Source organism: Capricornis sumatraensis, chromosome 2 (assembly GCF_032405125.1).
Source record: "Capricornis sumatraensis isolate serow.1 chromosome 2, serow.2, whole genome shotgun sequence".
In the NCBI taxonomy this organism is placed as follows: domain Eukaryota; kingdom Metazoa; phylum Chordata; class Mammalia; order Artiodactyla; family Bovidae; genus Capricornis; species Capricornis sumatraensis.
Window position 1 is genome coordinate 191909259 of NC_091070.1, and position 18309 is coordinate 191927567.

General features: G+C 38.7%; 1 protein-coding gene across 1 annotated transcript in view; it reads left to right on the forward strand.

Moving 5' to 3' along the window:
- Positions 1-18309, forward strand: part of USP24 (ubiquitin specific peptidase 24) — a 163498-nt gene that overhangs the window by 114335 nt on the left and 30854 nt on the right. Inside the window, exons 39-53 of the mRNA XM_068966782.1 lie at positions 1619-1680; positions 3818-4009; positions 4968-5085; positions 7242-7386; positions 10325-10444; positions 11070-11195; positions 11830-11928; positions 12894-12976; positions 13358-13499; positions 13714-13833; positions 14246-14466; positions 14943-15067; positions 16106-16247; positions 16674-16824; positions 17783-17878. Of these exons, the coding sequence (XP_068822883.1) occupies positions 1619-1680; positions 3818-4009; positions 4968-5085; positions 7242-7386; positions 10325-10444; positions 11070-11195; positions 11830-11928; positions 12894-12976; positions 13358-13499; positions 13714-13833; positions 14246-14466; positions 14943-15067; positions 16106-16247; positions 16674-16824; positions 17783-17878 (1942 nt within the window). The remainder of the gene's footprint in view (positions 1-1618; positions 1681-3817; positions 4010-4967; positions 5086-7241; positions 7387-10324; positions 10445-11069; positions 11196-11829; positions 11929-12893; positions 12977-13357; positions 13500-13713; positions 13834-14245; positions 14467-14942; positions 15068-16105; positions 16248-16673; positions 16825-17782; positions 17879-18309) is intronic.

Genomic DNA, 18309 nt, shown 5'->3' on the forward strand with positions numbered 1-18309 from the left:
AATTTATAAATAAGGAAGAAATTAGGATTTCAGTTGCTGAGACAAGATAATTTTGAGTGACTTTAAAGTTAAAAAGTTGACTAAAATTTAGAGTTATGTTACAGCTGACCCCATTTAACCTAAGTTAGATATTAGTTGTATATTTCTGTTCAGTTCAGTTCAGTCGCTGTAATGAAAAGTAATTCTTCTTAATAGTATAAAGCCAAATTTCAGAGGATGATTTTTCCCTGACAAAGACGTGGATTAAAAGTTATAGAAATTTCTTTTTTGTGTGTGCTTGTACATTTTTTACTTTAGTGTTCCAGTTTTTCCTAGTTAAAAGTTTTCTAAAATCAGATGACCCTTTTCTTAACTAGTAAGCTCAATGAATCTGTAGTTGAAATGTGTAAGCCATTTCCAAGTAATAAGCTGTTGTGCTTAAGTATAAGGTATAGTAATGATGTTATGGCAGTTATGGGGTGATTATGTGCCTCACAGTATGCTAAATTCTTTGCATATATTTATCATTTAATCTTCACAGTAGCCAAATGAGTTTGGCAGTGTTATTATCCTCACTTTGTTAATAATCATGATTCTTGGTTCATTTGCAGTGTCATCATTAGTGCATTCTTGAGCCCTTTCTGTTTGTATATATGTTTGCACGTCTATTTCTAATACTCTGGTAAGCATTTAGAAATCAGGAAACTAAGAAAACTGAAATACATCATCCCTGGACACCCAACTATTAAGTAGTGGAAAATGAAGGTGTTAGTCACTCAGCGACCCTATGGACTGTAGCCCACCAGACTCCTCTGTCCATGGAATTCTCCAGTCAAGAATACTGGAGTTGGTAGCCATTGCCTTCTCCAGGGTGTCTTCCCAACCCAGGGGATCAAATCCAGGTCTCTCTCACTGCTGGCAGATTCTTTACTGTCTGAACCATAAGTAGTGGAGCCAGGATTAAAAGTAAGGCCCGCCTTACTCTAAAATGTAAACCTGTGCTCTTCATTACTGTAACTGCCCAAAAAAAGCTCCATTGATCATCTTAGAAAAAAGAACTTACCTTTCTCTTCCTTCTTTCGTCCGCTGCGTTTTGCCTCTTGGCTTTCTCTTTCTTCTTTGATCTGCTTTATTTTGCCTCTTGGCTCTCTCTCTCTTCTTTCGTCCACTGTGTTTTGCCTCTTGGCGCTCTCTTTCTTCTTTCGTCCGCTGCGTTTTGCCTCTTGGCTCTCATCACCAGTTGACATGTGTGTATTTTTCATCTGTCGTCTGTCTCCACTGATTCGTGGTCATTGGTCCCCAGACAGCTCCAAGCATGCAGTAGGCGCTAGTGTGTGTCAGTTACTATTTGAACAGTGAGTGTAACCAGCGGATTACGTGTGCAGGCAGTGTGTGCATCATTACAGAATGTGATGGATTTAGTAAGTTTCTTCTCTTTACACTATTATTCCTGTATTATATCTGCTTAAGTAAAGTCACTAGTGTGTGTCTTGTTGAAATACTTAAGTTGAATTAATGTAGTTATTTTATGCTTAGGAAAATTATCTTATTCATCTGTTTCATTAACTTATTCTTACAAGTAATTTTTTTGTTTTCAAATCAGCCTCTTTTTAATAATTCAAATCTATCTATTTTTTAGACTGTTATCCCAGTGCATGGAGTATTTTGATCTGAGGTGCCAGTTATTAGATGATCTGACAAGTAAGTAGATGTCTAACTGATTCATGTCAGGGAAGGGGTTGAGAAGAACTGGAAAAGAGAGCCAAACAGACATTCCTAAATCTGGCTTAATATATCTGAGCTATAAACCACTTTATGATTATTGTTTGAAGTTGAATTTTATTCTCTTGAAAATATTTTACAATAGTATGTAACCCGTGTACCAATTAGCTCTTCTCTATAATATGTCCAACCATTAACTTATTGAGATTTGTTGATATTAAAAATTGTCAAAGACTCATATTTTAATCACACTGATACAGAATTGTTAGGAAGAGTCTTTCTCTCCATTACAGTCAATTCTGACAATTTGGAAGGTTTGAAGGAAAGAAGGAAGCTCTGTTGTGATATGTTGATAGTAATAGAAGTGAGTGATTAAAGTCAAGTAATTGTTTAGTGTTAGGTGACTTGCAATATCATTGTTAGAAACACTGTCGTTAGAGTGTTTAGATTTTAATCATCTGTACTTACTCTTACATAATGCAAATACACGTTGGAATGCTCTGAATTTTAGTTGTTCCAATCAAGAGTTTGTTAATTTTATTTCCTACCCTTTACACAAAGCTTATAGGGAAGATTTATAATAAATAAAATGAAATTCAGGATCAACAAAAGCATTGATTGGAAAAGAATGTCAAGCCCAGGAGGTTAAAAAATACCTTGTGTATATGCAGAATTAGGTTGTGAGGTTCCTGGAAGACAAAGGTAAAAGGGGAATCACATTTCTTCGGTTGTTCTCCATACCCTAGAGGAAGAAACAGAATGGTTTCTCAAAAGAAACAAGAACCTAAAAGAAACTTAACACAAAGGTCTTCAGATAACGGACCCATAAAGGGAGAGCGACTAGGAAACCTCAGCAGCATGTCTAAAGCAGACACCATCCTGGGTTTCATGAATGCCCCTCAGAGGCTGAGGACAGAGTACTCTGCGCACTGTGGTGACTGGTTTTGTTGGAACTTGAGATGATGCCATCTGTGTCTTAATTCAGGAATAAGACCTATACTGTCTAGAGAAGTGAACGGACTACATGTCCATATAGCCTGGCCCTGCATATTTCAACCAAGCTTCCAGTGTGGAATTAGGCAGCAGCCTGAAAAGGTTGCTCTGTGGCTTGGGCTTACAGAGGGTATTCTGTTTTGCTGCTTGAGAACTGGACTCATGAATTGGCTGGACACATACATCCTCAGAATGCATGAACAGGTTATTAGAGGAGGCCTTTTCTGTGCCATTGAGCCATCGAGTAAAGGATCCAAGATCCCTTCATTGATACTGAGGGCAGAGTGGGAATATGTTTTGAAATGAGCAGTCTTTGCCATTTCTGCAGTATTGTCTGTATGCCAGTGTATATCCTAGGCCCTTTACGCACGGCACTCTGCAGTGTAGGTGCTAGCCCCAATTGTGAATGAGGAAACCAGGACAGAATGTCCCCTGAAGTATCTTTCCATCTCACCCCACAGGGCCCTGTGTGCCTGTGGCCCCAGTGCACCGGCAAGAGAGTTTGATCACTCCTGCTCTCCCTGCTAGTCCCAGCTTCCACTATGGAATTTTATTTTCAATCCTTGTTTGGAGGGGAAAACAAAATACTAAATTCAAAAGAGCGGAGTAGTTCTCTCAAGGCTGGCTCATTGTCTGGAAGCCTGGATCCTGCCGCCTGCTGTGGACCTCTCTTCTCCGCAGAGCTCACCATTCCCTAGGTGTAGTCAACACTCCGAGACCACTGGCTTTCCTCTCATCCCTTGACTGAGCACTTCCTGCTCTGGAAGGATTCCTTGCCTGAGACATCTGCTCACACCCACCAAACAGAAGCTTCTTTAGAACGAGGATTGTCCCCTTCAGCTTGTATCCCCAGCATGAGCACCATGACCCACAGAGGATGCACTCAGGGCCGTTTGATCTGTGACTGAGAGGAGGAGGCAGGGAAGGAACAGACATGTGTGAGCCTTCATAGTCCCCTGGGCAGTTGCTGTTCATCAGTGACGATTTCTTTAATCTGTGAGATGGAAGATTGAGACTTGTCTCTGCTTGATTATTTTAATTCAGGATTTTGACTCTATGAAAAGAAATTATTCTTTCTTCAAAAATGGGGTGTTTTTTCTTTTGTCTTGTTATTTTATCTTAGCTTCAGAAATGGAGCAATTAAGAATCAGCCCAGCTACCATGCTTGAAGATGAGATTACCTGGCTGGATAACTTTGAACCCAATCGTACAGCTGAATGTGAGACCAGTGAAGCAGACAACATCTTATTGGCAGGACACTTACGGCTCATCAAGACCCTTCTTTCACTCTGTGGGGCAGAAAAGGAAATGCTTGGTAATTATTACTTCATCTTATCATGTGACAGAGTACCTCAGTGCTCAGGTATTGGCATAGTGTTGTATGAAATTGGGAACATAAGACAGGTGCTAAGCGTTCCATAGAGAACCAGCCCTTCAGACAATAGGAGAATGTCTGGAATTTTAGTGGCTAACCAATATAAGGTGTATTTTATCTGTGTCACTAAACCATATAGAGAATTTTATAGTGTTCAAAATAGTTGGATCACGTAACAAAAAACTAATAAATCATGGATTTTTCTTTTTTTTTACAGTTACATACTTTTAAAATATAGTCCATTGTATCTACGTCTTTCACAGATTATTCTTGTCTGAGAGCCAGGCCCCAACCACCACCCCCAGGGTGGTGGGGATACATATATAATTTATAAAGGCATATTCAGTATTATAAATTATATTCAGAAAACAAATCAAAATGTTGATTATCACTTCTATCACACAAACTAAGTTCTATAAAAATTTTCTTGGCTACTGGGGATACATAGAAAAGAGTGATCCTAAGCCAGGGTGAGATTGGGCACATCATTCTTACCTGAAGATTTTTAAAGTTTTCAGACCTTTTATGTGGACTCCCCCTGTGCCCAGAGTAAAGAACATTATTCACCCAAACTATATGCCTTGTGGTGTTCTTGGCGTCTCTGTTCCTTAAGTGAAAGTGTAACTCCTTTCACGGTATTGTCAGCTCTTAAAGGAAGGTACCTGCACTTGTCTGTCTTTGTATCCTGTTCCCTGACTCTCCCACCCATCCCCACCCTGCTGCCCCACAGAGCTTTGCCAGGTACCGCAAGTGCTCGAAACATGAGCATCAAGTAGAGTGAGTGTCCTGCCGCTGGGTGGCCACAGGAGCCTTTGCTGCTCTGATATGAAAGTGCAAGACAGGATCTTTGAATTAAATGTGTGTTCATCCTCAACATGAATATTATGCTCTATTCCAGGTTCATCACTCATTAAACCATTGTTAGATGACTTCCTTTTCCGAGCTTCTAGAATTATTTTAAATAGTCATTCTCCAGCTGGCAGTGCCGCCATCAGTCAACAGGACTTTCATCCAAAGTATGGAAAATGCACGTTGTGTTCAGTTTTGGTAAAAATTCTAATTCGAAACTTTAGTCCAAAAAGATTTGCTTAACTTGGAGTCTGTCTTCCATCTTGTGAGTGTGTGTAGCTTGTAAGATATTACCCTCTGTGTAAAGAAATGCATGTAAGGGGGCTTAGGATACAGCCTACCGGCACATAGTATTGCTGAGCAAGTATGCTAGAATTGATGCTATCATCAGGATGGAAGAGTAAGAATGTTAACTTGATCAGTAACAAATTCCGAGAGAAACTGAGGTTTTAAGAATGGCTTCCAGAGTAAATCAGGCTTTGAGTCTTGAGGGATTCTGTGAGCAGAAAAGTGTTGGTGCTTCAGTGCATGAACCCTGCAACTTGCTGAGTATTGACTGTGTCCTGACATTTAAAACTGATAGTGCTTTACTACAGTGGTAATTTTAAAATCCAATTTTGTATCAGTTTTTATGGGTAGAAATTTGGAAGATCCTTTCACAGTGTTGACCCTGCATGGGTGCTCTTTATGCTCTTGGAGAGAGGAAGACGCAGCTACAAGCTGCCATCTTATTTGCTCTCAACCTAACTTACTTTGTTCTTTTCTCATGAAAACCGGAGTTAATTGAGGTAATCCTGACGAAACTGAGGATTTGGTATTTAACCAGGGAAAAAAATTCCCATACAATTTTAGTAATTATTGAAATGGGCAAGGCATAATAAGCAATATTTTATGAAATCTTAAGAGGTGTCTTATCATGTATAGATACTTCTCTATCTAGAAATTCCTTGTTAGCAAAATCTGTTTTAGGTAATTTTCATTAAAACTGTCGGGGTGCCCTTCACACTGTGACCCCAGTCCTTACCCCTGCCCTAGTCTTGTTCTGGAAGATTTGGTGCTAAGTCGCGAGAGTCCTTTGTTAAAGCAGTGGAAACACATGATTATCTCAGTTTTCAGTGAACAGAGAAAACAAATCTTCAGCAGTTTTCACTGAAATGTTTTTTTCATGAATCCTTCCATTTGTATTTATTATTATAAAAGTAATATATCCATCAACAAGGAGTTGATTTTAAATCACATACAGTACCTTGAATAGAAAAGGAGGTACTGTTTCGTCTCTCCCTGGTGTACTGAATGGCGTTCATTTATCACAGCGACTCACAGCCTTTTCCTACCTAAATTCTAAAGCCAGCAAGAGATTTAAAATACACAGAAACTCTCTTCACAAGTAATACTATTCTTGTATCATACCAACAAAATAACTTCTTAATGTATATGTAGATTTCTATAATGGTACCTTCTATTCATTCTTTACCTGTCCTTTGCAACCCAGAAATGCAGTTAAAAGCAGAGGATAGTGCCAGGTCCCTGGCCTGTATCCTCGGTGCCTGATGCAGTTCTGATCTCCATGCCCCTCAGGCCCCTCTTGAACACATCTCCTACACTCCATTCCATAATTATTTCTCTCAGAGGTTGGATGTCCTCTTTTCTGTGTATCCTTCCTAACCTGCGACCTCCTAAGAAATGCAAGGTTGACTTAGGTGACAGTGAGAAATTACTGTCCATCCCCCAAATGATTTCTGCTAAAGGGGAGTAGTAAAGAAGCCTTTGGTTTCCTGCAGAATGCTTGCAAGTTGTCTTTCACTGTCACTTTATAAACACACTGACTTGGCAAGCTATTTCTGTCTCCACATTTTCAGCAAAATAGAAAGTTGACTAGTATCCTTGATGTTTATGGGCATCTGTTCTGATTTGTATAGCTTTCTGCCATGTAGATATTTGAATTTCAGGGTAATATGTACAAAAACTTTTCTTCCTACCTATTTTGATTGAAAGATAGTTGTTTCCATGTTATTTTTTGGTAAAGTTTTCAGACTCTTTATATTCTTGCTAATCATCCCTTAGATAAGAGTCATAGTGGAAAGATTTGCTACTTTATCATCAGGCCAAGAAGATATTTAGCTCTAAATCATAATCATCCTTCCTCTGTTCATGGTCTCTTCCTTTGTTACCTGATCACCTCCCACTAGATTCCTGGGTTCTGACTTAACCCTGTTTTAGAGATTGCACCTCTTATATTTTCATTTCAAATGTTGGTTTAATTTAATGAGCGACTTAAGTAAGCTATTCACTGTTGAAATTCACTTGTGTCTTTTGTTTTTAGGTGTAGTACAGTGAACAGCCGATTGGCAGCCTACGAAGTCCTTGTCATGCTGGCTGATAGCTCACCTTCAAATCTTCAAATTATTACCAAAGAACTACTTTCTATGCATCATCAGCCTGATCCTGCTCTTACCAAGGAGTTTGATGTAAGTTTTCTAGACCTTGATGCACTTAATTCTTTTTAGAATGAGCTCTTGTTTAAACATAGTATTTTAAAACTATATTTGCATTATCCTAGTCACAAAGTCAGTGTTATTCCTTTGCTTATCATGTTCACATACTCAAATTAGCTATAAGCTATAGTGTATTATCCTAATACATTACTAAATGGTACCCTTTTAATTAAAAAAGAAGACTTTTTAATTTTTATTTTTTATTTACTTACTTATTTTTGGCTGTTCTGGGTCTTCGTTGCTACACAAAGGTTTTCTCTAGTTGCAGCCAAGTGGGGGCTGCTCTAGTTGCGGAGCACAGACTTTTCATTGCAGTGACTTCTCTTGCTACGGAGCATGGGCTATAGGCATGTGGGCTTCAGTAGTTGTGGAGCATGGGCCCAGTAGTTGCAGCTCACAGGCTCTAGAGCACTGACTTTCTAGAGCAGTAGTTGTGGCTCACGGGCCCAGTTGCCGCTAATCTTGTGGAATCTCCCCCAGACCAGGGATCAAACCCATGTCCTCTGCTTTGGCAGGCAGATGCTTCATTGCTGGGCTACAAGGGAAGTCCCAAAAAAAGGGACTTTTTGACTTTTGACTTTTGACATTTTTAAGTCAATTGATAATTATTCACAGTATAAACTAGCATTTCAGCCTATTTTTTTAGAAACTATGCTTGGTACAGTGACAGGCACTAGGGCTACAAATTCAAACAAACACTGGCTCTGACACAATCTAGTCTGTGTTCACTTGAATTCAACTAAGATTTATTGAGTTTACCATACATTGAGGCGCTATATATTCAAAAGCAGAGACATTACTTTGCCAACTAAGGTCCATCTAGTCAAGGCTATGGTTTTTCCTGTGGTCATGTATGGATGTGAGAGTTGGACTGTGAAGAAGGCTGAGTGCCGAAGAATTGATGCCTTTGAACTGTGGTGTTGGAGAAGACTCTTGAGGGTCCCTTGGACTGCAAGGAGATCCAACCAGTCCATTCTGAAGGAGATCAACCCTGGGATTTCTTTGGAAGGAATGATGCTAAAGCTGAAACTCCAGTACTTTGGACACCTCATGCAAAGAGTTGACTCATTGGAAAAGACTCTGATGGTGGGAGAGATTGAGGACAGGAGGAGAAGGGGACGACCCAGGATGAGATGGCTGGATGGCATCATGGACTCGATGGACGTGAGTCTGAGTGAACTCCAGGAGTTGGTGATGGACAGGGAGGCCTGGCGTGCTGCGATTCATGGGGTCGCAAAGAGTCAGACACGACTGAGCGACTGAACTGAACTGAACTGAACTGAGGCTTCTGGAGCTCAAAGATGAAGATATGATTCCAGCCCTTAGATAGAGGTATATCCTGAATGCTCTGGTAACAGAGGCGCTTTGACACCAGATGGTGGGTATTTCAGAGCACTTCTTAGAAATTATAGCATTTAAAACAGAGCCCTTCACAGTAGTGAGCCAATTGAGGCAAGGTGGGAAAGTCATTTCAGACAGGAGAAGCCATGTCAACATCTACAAGAGGGAAACAAGCTGCAGAAAGATGCCCTGGAGCACCAGACCAAGAGCAGGAGGACACTTAAAGCACCCTCCATGAACATGCAGAGGCAGCCCTACCCCTTTGGATGCCTGAGCTGAGCACTGTGAAGCAAGCAGGGAGAGAAGTGAGAACAGGTGTTCTAAATAGAGGAAATAGTACTTGCAAAGTGAAATGTGTGCGTAAACTGGGAGCTATTTTGGTATGAACTGTTTAGTTTATAATGCTTACTTTATGCTATGCTTTAAGTTTTACATGCATTTAATAATCAGATTAAAATGACAATCTTACTTTAGTAAGCCAGGAATTATATCAGCATAATCAAGAAAATATTTGTCATATAAATACACTTTTAGCACTGTTATCAACCAGTTTTTCCTTGTTTTGCAACTTTTTTTTTAATCTGTGCTTTGGACTACAAATAAATTACAGTGTTAATTAGATCGTAAAAATCACCTTGCTCTAAGTATATGTTGAATGTTAATGAAAAGTATATGATATTTAGCAATTCCTTTCAATCCAGAAGACCTCCAGGGTCTTTGTCACTTTGTTACATGGATGCAGGTACTTGATATATGCAGATAAAATATGGTTCTGGTCATAGCATTCGCACCAAATTCTACTGTAATCACGTTTCAGAGTGTGTCACTACAGTATCCTTTTCCACTTGGAGAAGTGCCATGTTGAACTTTATTCAGGGTGCCTTTTCTAAATTATTTCTACCTAGAAAAACACTGTACTAGAATCTGCATTATTACAAAACATCCTTAAGTAAAATGCTACAGTATTTACATTTTTTTTAATTGCATGCTTATTAGAGGAAATTCAGTAGAAGAATGTTACCTTCTCAGAAAGTAAGAGGAGTATGAGCCTTCCTTGACCATCCAGACATGTTAGGATTCTTCCTAGTAAATGCTTCACAGAACCCTTCCTACTTTTCAAAGTACTACCTCAGTTTGAAAATATGTATCTATCAATATTTTTACTTAATGTCTACCCTACTATATAATGTAAGCTCCTTGAGATCAAAGAACAAATATATTTCTGCTCTCTCATATCCCTGGCTTCAGGGTACTCTAAAGAAGTATTTGTTGAATGATAATGAAGTGACTAAATGCATGACTACGTAGTGAATATGTAAATACATGCTTCATATATGGGAGGTATTTTAGGAACTAAATGGAAACACTAAGATGGTCAGTTAGAATTGCATTGCATCTGTAGAGATGCTTTGTGGACATGGGTTTGCTACCATAGCTCATTGACACACTGGATGGATACGTTTGCAAGGTTCTCTCTTTTCCTCTGGGATATCTGACATAGCTGTGAGGAAGTCTGCTAGTGGCCAAGATACTAACTCTGTCTCTACGGTTTCTACTCCTTTTTTCCTAGTACCTTCCCCCTGTGGATAGCAGGTCCAGCTCAGGGTTTGTGGGGCTGAGGAATGGTGGTGCTACGTGTTACATGAATGCAGTCTTCCAGCAGCTGTATATGCAACCTGGTCTCCCAGAGGTGATTTCCTTCCTCTTTTCTGTTTCGTAAATGTGTGTGCCTGAGAACTGTTCCATATTCATATATTGCATTTTGGGGTTTACTAAAACTAGACCTAATTAGAGACTCTGTAGTAACTTCTGAAGTCTGTATAGATGACGTTGTTCATAGTCGTAAACTTTTTAAATCTGCTGAAGTCTCATACTGCCTGACAGATGAATTTGACCTAATGTGATTTTTTAACTCCTAAAATTATTCTCAAATTTTATCCCATAAAGCTATTAATGTTTCTTCTGTTTTAGAAATATTTACACTCTATCATTTGCACTTTGTAATAATCTACTAGTAGGTTACGATATAGCAGTAAATAGTTTTGAGAATATTCTGTGTCATTATGTCATACTTATTTCTTGTAAAGATCCTGGTATTATTGGTTTCAGTTTTTCATAACCGAACAGAAGCTCAGAGGTGATTTGTTCATTATTATAGTAGCTAGAAGTGTTGAAGCTAAACATACACAGAGTTGTAGCCACAGCTAAACACACATGTCATTCTGAAAGAACAGATGGGTACTTGGAGTATAGAAATCAAGGTTTTCTGAAAGTGGTTGAACATTTCTAATTTAATACATGTAATTTCTTTTCAGTCGTTACTTTCAGTGGATGATGACACGGACAATCCAGATGATAGTGTATTCTATCAAGTGCAGTCTCTCTTTGGGCATTTGATGGAAAGCAAACTACAGTACTATGTACCTGAGAACTTTTGGAAGGTATTTCACCCAGTAACTCTTTAGATTGAAAGATGTTAGCTATTTGGAATGTGGCTACATTCTTTATCTAGTGATAACTGTCTCTGGTTTATTAACTCTAGACTAATGCCATTGCCAAGAACCTATAAAAGAAATATCTTTACCATTCTTCTTCAAGTGATTAGAATGTTGAGAATAGTCATTTAGATAATTTCTAGAGATTTGCTAGTCTTAATTGTTTGGGCTGTTTCCCCTTATTCTTACTTATCTGTTTGAAATATTTGTTCAAATTATTCCTCTGCACATATGCCAATTTCACTAGTACCTCTAAATAAAGAATATTCTTTTAAAGCATTGCTGTATTATGGTTTGCCTTATATTTTCCCCATAGGTTGTATAGTTTCTAGGAGAGAAACTGTCTGTTCCTTGACCTTAAATCTCACCCTTTATGGTTTCATACACTTATTATTATAAAGAGACTGAGGAAAAACATAGATGGCTGAATGCAAGCTAATCTCACATCAGTAAAAACTTTTATATCCTCATAGTGAACTTGATTTTTAGAAGCATTTAAAGACTCTCTCACATTCATTTTCTACCATCTTCAGAAATTGCTATTTTTCCTTCAACAATGTATTTAATTCTTGTTACATAGATTTTCAAGATGTGGAACAAAGAACTTTATGTGAGAGAACAGCAGGATGCATATGAATTCTTCACCAGTCTCATTGATCAGATGGATGAGTATCTCAAGGTAGAAAAAACTTGCATTTTTCCCTCTCATTCTCTCAAAGTCTAGCATGAGAACAGTGCTTTAGAATTTGGGATTACAAATCAGAAAGTGATTATCTTTAACACCACAACTGTAATTCATTTCATCTGGGTTTGAATATCAAAATATACAGAACACTATAGATTATAGATTTATTTTCTTAATTCATCTGACACTTGTATATAATTCTTAACCTATATCCTATAGTAATAACTATTTATAGCTGTGCACTGTGTCTGCATTGACATAACCTTGCCTCAGAGCAGTGCAGCTGTCAGCAGTGAACCCATGGCTCCACACAGAGCTGTCTTGCTTTGTCAAAGGGAATGGACGAACCAGATTCAGAAGTTGTTTGTGGTTACGTGACCCAGAGCTTCCTACCGCTACCTGGTAAAACCTGTCACAAGCTTCCTAAGTGGTGTCGCCTTCTAAGACACAGACAGCCTCCGTCACTGCCAGCATTACCTGTCCTCTCATCAGAAGGCACACGTTACCTGTTTCTTTAAAAAAAGATAATGTACAGGGATTTCTCTGGTGATCCAGTGGTTAGGACTCTGCTTCTACTGCAGGGGGCCCAAAATAAAATAACTTACAAATTTGTAGCATTCTGTCCACAAGAAGAAAGAAGAAATCATGGTGAGTCACTGCTAGCTTGGGGACTGTGGCAAGGGGAGAAGGACTCAGGTGACCATGGAGAGTGCCGTCCTTGTCATCAGTGTGGCCGAGGGCTCTGCTCTTCCTTTTCTGATTGTTTATGTTCCTCTGACAGTGGGTCTACGGGTTGTAATTCTTTCATTAGTTCCCAGCTTAAACTACCAAGCCGACTAATTTTATTTTGTTGGTAAATTAAAACCTGTGCTTTAGCTTAGGTCTAAATAAAATTCTGTATAAACAACCTGAAAGTTCTAAAGGTGTCAACTGAAATTTTAACTCTGTTATTTCAACAGAAAATGGGGAGAGACCAAATCTTTAAGAATACTTTTCAGGGCATCTATTCTGATCAGAAAATCTGTAAAGACTGTCCTCACAGGTTAGTGAAAATAACACTGACATCAAAAAAATAACCATCATCCTTTTTGAATGATTCTTCTAATATGATGTAGATTTTTTTATTCCTTGAGAGGCTTGCAGATATATCTCCTAATAGATCTATATATGTTTTTTGAATTAAATTTCTTTGGTTTCATTTCTAAAGTTTCTTTGTTGAAATTCTTAATTTTAAGCAGTTCTAAGTGGTCAAAAGTTGGCGTTTTTATTTGGTAGTTTACTTTTAGAAGGATGAGGGAAGGTGTGTGTTAAATATTACACTGATTATGAATGTAGTTCTGGGTTTAGTCTCAATTATTATGGTAATTTCAAGATTTTTTCATTCCATTGTTGATCATGGTTTTTCTGTTGTTTGCTATTCAAGATACGAGCGTGAAGAAGCTTTCATGGCTCTCAATCTGGGAGTTACTTCCTGTCAGAGTTTGGAAATTTCTTTGGACCAGTTTGTTAGAGGAGAAGTTCTTGAGGGAAGTAATGCATATTACTGCGAAAAGTGTAAAGAAAAGGTATTACACTTGCCCTTTTAAAAAAATAGGTTTAATTTGTTATTCATGGTTTATGTAAGATCAGTTTTAACCTCCTGTTGTTACTTCCATTAGATTGTGTATAGACTTGTGTTCACACAGATGGGAAAACCCTGTACAAATCTGTGACCTCTGTGTTAATTACTTTGATGTTTTATCATCTCCATGGAAATAATTGGGTTTTGCTTCTCTTTAGAGAACAACAGTGAAAAGGACCTGTATTAAATCGTTACCTAGTGTCTTGGTCATTCACCTGATGAGATTTGGATTTGACTGGGAGAGTGGACGCTCCATTAAATACGATGAACAGATAAGGGTAACTTTTGTTTACCTAGTTTTTTTAATAGCTATTATTACTGCACTCTCTTTATTGTTTCCTTTTCTGTATTTTCAAATTTCATTTAAAATGGGAAACCTTAGCATTCTGAGAAGAACACAGCCCGTGTCTTAAGCTGCTGCTACTAGCGGCACAGGCAGATTCTGGACAATGACCTTCATATCTGGAAGGCATCCTGGTGACAGAAGAGGAAGCCATTCCTTAATGCTCCAACAGGAGACTACTTAGACTCTCCCGGACCTGCGAGCCATTCTGAGATGGTGTGCTTGAGTTGGAGGGTATTCCTTGCTTAAATTAGGAAAACACATCCCTCTTGTTTGTACAGAATTCAGTGGCTGTGGCCCTGTATGTTGCTAACCATCATCAATGTGCTTTTTTTGCTTTTAAATAGTTTCCCTGGATGCTAAACATGGAGCCTTACACAGTTTCAGGAATGGCTCGCCAAGATTCGTCTTCCGAAGTTGGTGAAAATGGGCGAAGTACAGATCAAGGAGGTGGAGGATCTCCACGGAAAAAAGTTGCCCTCACAGAAAACTATGAACTTGTTGGTGTCATTGTACACAGTGGGCAGGCGCATGCGGGCCACTACTACTCCTTCATCAAGGATAGGCGGTAAGCGGCTCTCATGCCACGCCACCCCTCCAGCAGGCTCTCCTCCTGCCCTCCTTTTCCTCTTCTCTGCTCCCCCGCCCTCCTGTGCCCCTCCCCTGCTCCCCCTCCCGCCCTCCTGTCTCTCTTCTGTGCATTCTCTTCCTCCTGTGTCCCTCCTTCACCCTTGCCCTCCTGTATCTGTCTTCTGCTCCCTCTTCCCTACTGTTACTCACACTTACCCTTATGTAGAGCAGAAGCTTTCACATTGCTCTTTGATCTTATTTCCCGTATTGGATTTTTAAAACTTGTTGCAACTGTTTTATCCCTTTATTCTGAAAAGTTGTTTAAAAAATTGAAGTAACTTTTGCTATGTTTTTCTTAGGTGTTTTCAAATGGTAATTACCTTCTGTATTTATAGACAATACATAGAGATGAATGCTGGGGGTGGAAGTTTGACTTTTTAACCTCATGTTTGTTTTATCAAATGTGCACTCTAGGGGATGTGGAAAAGGAAAGTGGTATAAATTTAATGACACAGTTATAGAAGAATTTGACCTTAATGATGAGACCCTGGAGTATGAATGCTTTGGAGGAGAATATAGACCAAAAGTTTATGATCAAAGTAAGTTTTTACAAATGTATATTTTCCATTGGTTTTATTTTTTAATATGTACTTTTCTATCACATTGAAAGCAGTATTTTTTATATAAAAATAGAACCAATTTTATTTATTTTTTTTACTTACAGCTGCTCTAGGCATATAGATCCACAAACTCCTTGATAGCCAGAGTGAAAAAGTTTAAGCTGCTTACAAAATTTTTTTAATTTTTTTGATTCTTTACAACATTCCTAGGGTAAGGAGTAAGTTAAGTGTGAGAAATGAATATTAAAGAACAACTTGAACAACTTGAAAGAATTTCAACCTTAAAAATAGTTTCAGAAGAAGTAGTTGTCCACTAAAATGTTCGAATTTCCTTTTCACTTACGTAGAGGTATATGATTAATAGAGAAGATATCTCTAGCACCTGTGTTTTTAAAGCTATATTTGTTAGTGGGGCAAACGAATCTTTCCACAGCCCCCACCCCCAGAAAAAAAAACACAAAAGTACTTGACAGAATCCCATCAGAATTTACTATTTGAAGAAACCTTGGCATTTTTTATACCTGACTTCAAAATAGTCTAGGGGCATTTAAAATTTTCCCCCTGTGTGAGATCCACAATATTAAATCTTGATACCAGACCGTGGTAGTCATGTATCTAAAGGTGGCAGCCTTTAGTGGCTGAATATAGTGTCTTTGCCAAAATTTACGTAGATTTGGCTGTTTTGTGCAGAAATGGTTAAGGGAGGCCAATTATAGCCCCAACCGGTGCCACAGAATTTACTTTCAAATGTGACTTGCCCTTTAATTGGATTTCAGCTTGCCTGGGAAAGTTTACCTTCTTTCCCTTACGTCTTTACCGTATAGCTCCCTTACTCCCTGACCCTCTGGAGCACCGTCTGAGTGATTTTAAGTCTCACTCTGAAAAGACATGCACTTTACTTATACTTTGCATTTAACGAATTTAGTAAGTACTTACTTGCTGGATTTTTGTTGTTTTAAATTGTCAAGAGAAAATTTTTTATTTACAAAGAATTATTCCTGTTGTCTCATTATGAAGCGAACCCCTACACTGATGTACGCCGAAGATACTGGAACGCATACATGCTCTTTTACCAGAGGGTGTCTGATCAGAACTCCCCCGTGTTACCAAAGAAAAGTCGAGTCAGCGTCGTACGGCAGGAAGCCGAGGACCTCTCTCTGTGAGTTTCTCCTCTGTGTAGTTTGCTGTGTGATTTCAGTAGGTGATATTGTGATCTTTAGAGCATGCTCTTTGGTTATTTAAAGGTAATTAGCTAAACTAAGGAGAAATTCTAAAAAGTAAGTAAGTAAATCCCTCTACCCCCTGTCTTTCTTCTCACTGCTGCCTTGGCAAGTTGGGAAGTAACCTTGGTGGTTACCTCCTTGGCAAGAAGTTCTTTGTATTTAGAAACATGGAGAGAAATTATTTCATTTTAGAATTGAGATTTTTTAAAAATCTCATTTATTGAGTGCACTTTATGTCCAGAACCTAGTACTGTCTGAAAGGTTTTTTAAGTCCTATTTTCTACGAATTTGCATTTTAATACATTGAATCAGGAAACTGTATAGTTTATTTTTAAATCTAACACGTTATTTATGTCTCTTAGGTCAGCACCATCTTCACCAGAGATTTCACCTCAGTCGTCTCCTCGGCCCCATAGGCCTAACAATGACCGACTGTCTATTCTAACCAAGCTGGTGAAAAAAGGTGAGAAGAAAGGACTATTTGTGGAGAAAATGCCTGTTCGAATATACCAGGTAAGAACTGTATAACAAGTTCTAAGGGAGAAAACCCAGATAAATGTCGGAATCTTATCTCATAGGTCCATAACTACTGTTGCCGGCCTTCTTGTGGACATAGTTATGTCTAGAACTTCTGACTCAGCGACAGCCTAGCACAGTGTCCTCTGACCCACCTTGTCCCAGAAGTGGCTATAGACTCAGGGTTGATGAGCACCGTCCCTGGCCTGCTATGTGCCTGTGGGTGCCCCCTGTAAGCAAGGGGGAGGGAGTGGGCAGTGCAAAAACTCATTGCTGATATTAACTTATAAAATCTGGAAAGAAAAATAAGGTTCATAACCTTTGGGTAGAACTAATAATAATGATGATCATCATCAGTTATTGAATACCTACCCTGTGCTACATGCTTAAATCCCTAATTCTTAAAATACTCTTGTGGAGTAGCAGGTTTAATTCCCATTTTTCAGGTGAAAAGGGGAAAAAGCTCAGAAGGGAGAAATAATGCTGCCAGCGTCACAGAGCCAGGATTTTAATTCAGACTATCCCATTACCCTGTCCAGACTTTATACACTAAGTAATCAAGAGCTAAGTAGCCAGAATCAAAAAATTTAAGAGAAATATGAAGTCTTTGGTAAAAAAAAAAAAAAAAAAAAGGTAAATTAAGCCATCTGATACATGGAAAGCATGGAGTTGGTTGTATTTGGAAAAACTCTGATTGTCCCTTTCCACTCAGAGTAACAGATTAGAATTGACTTGTCACATGGTGGTTTTCCTGAATTTCGTTTAGTGAATAATAATTCACCTTTTTACAACTCTTTATCTTTGAAAGTTTTTCCTCTCTCCTTTTTAAAAATTTCAAAGCTTGAGAGAAGTATTTTATGAACCTGTTTTACCCTAACTTATCACTAAAATATCTTCTACATATTGAATAATTTTACCCTGTTTCTTAAAACTAATTAACACTTTTGTTTTGTAGATGGTGAGAGACGAAAACCTCAAGTTTATGAAGAATAGAGATGTATACAGTAGTGATTATTTCAGTTTTGTTTTGTCGTTAGCATCACTGAATGCCGTAAGTACTAGTCGGAGTTTCACTAGAGACGTTAGAAAGGATCATAGTTAAAAATCTTTCCACTAACGCAGTCAGTGGGCTTCCCTTATGGCTCAGCTGGTAAAGAATCCGCCTTCAATGCAGGAACCTGGGTTCGATTCCTGGGTTGGGAAGATCCCCTGGAGAAGGGAATGGCTACCCACTCCAGTAGTCTGGCCTGGAGCAGTCCATGGACAGTCCATAGGGTTGCAGAGTCAGACACGACTGAGCGACTTTCACTCACTCAAAGCATTCAGTGACTTATCCTTATTCTTACATGTTAGCATTTAGATTGTATGCCAAAAAAAATTCTCACAAATGTGTCAGTTACTGAGTGATATTCAAATACAGGCAGTATTCAGAATGTACAGTGCAGATTGTGAATGAGTGCGGCTTTCCACTTATTGGCTTTT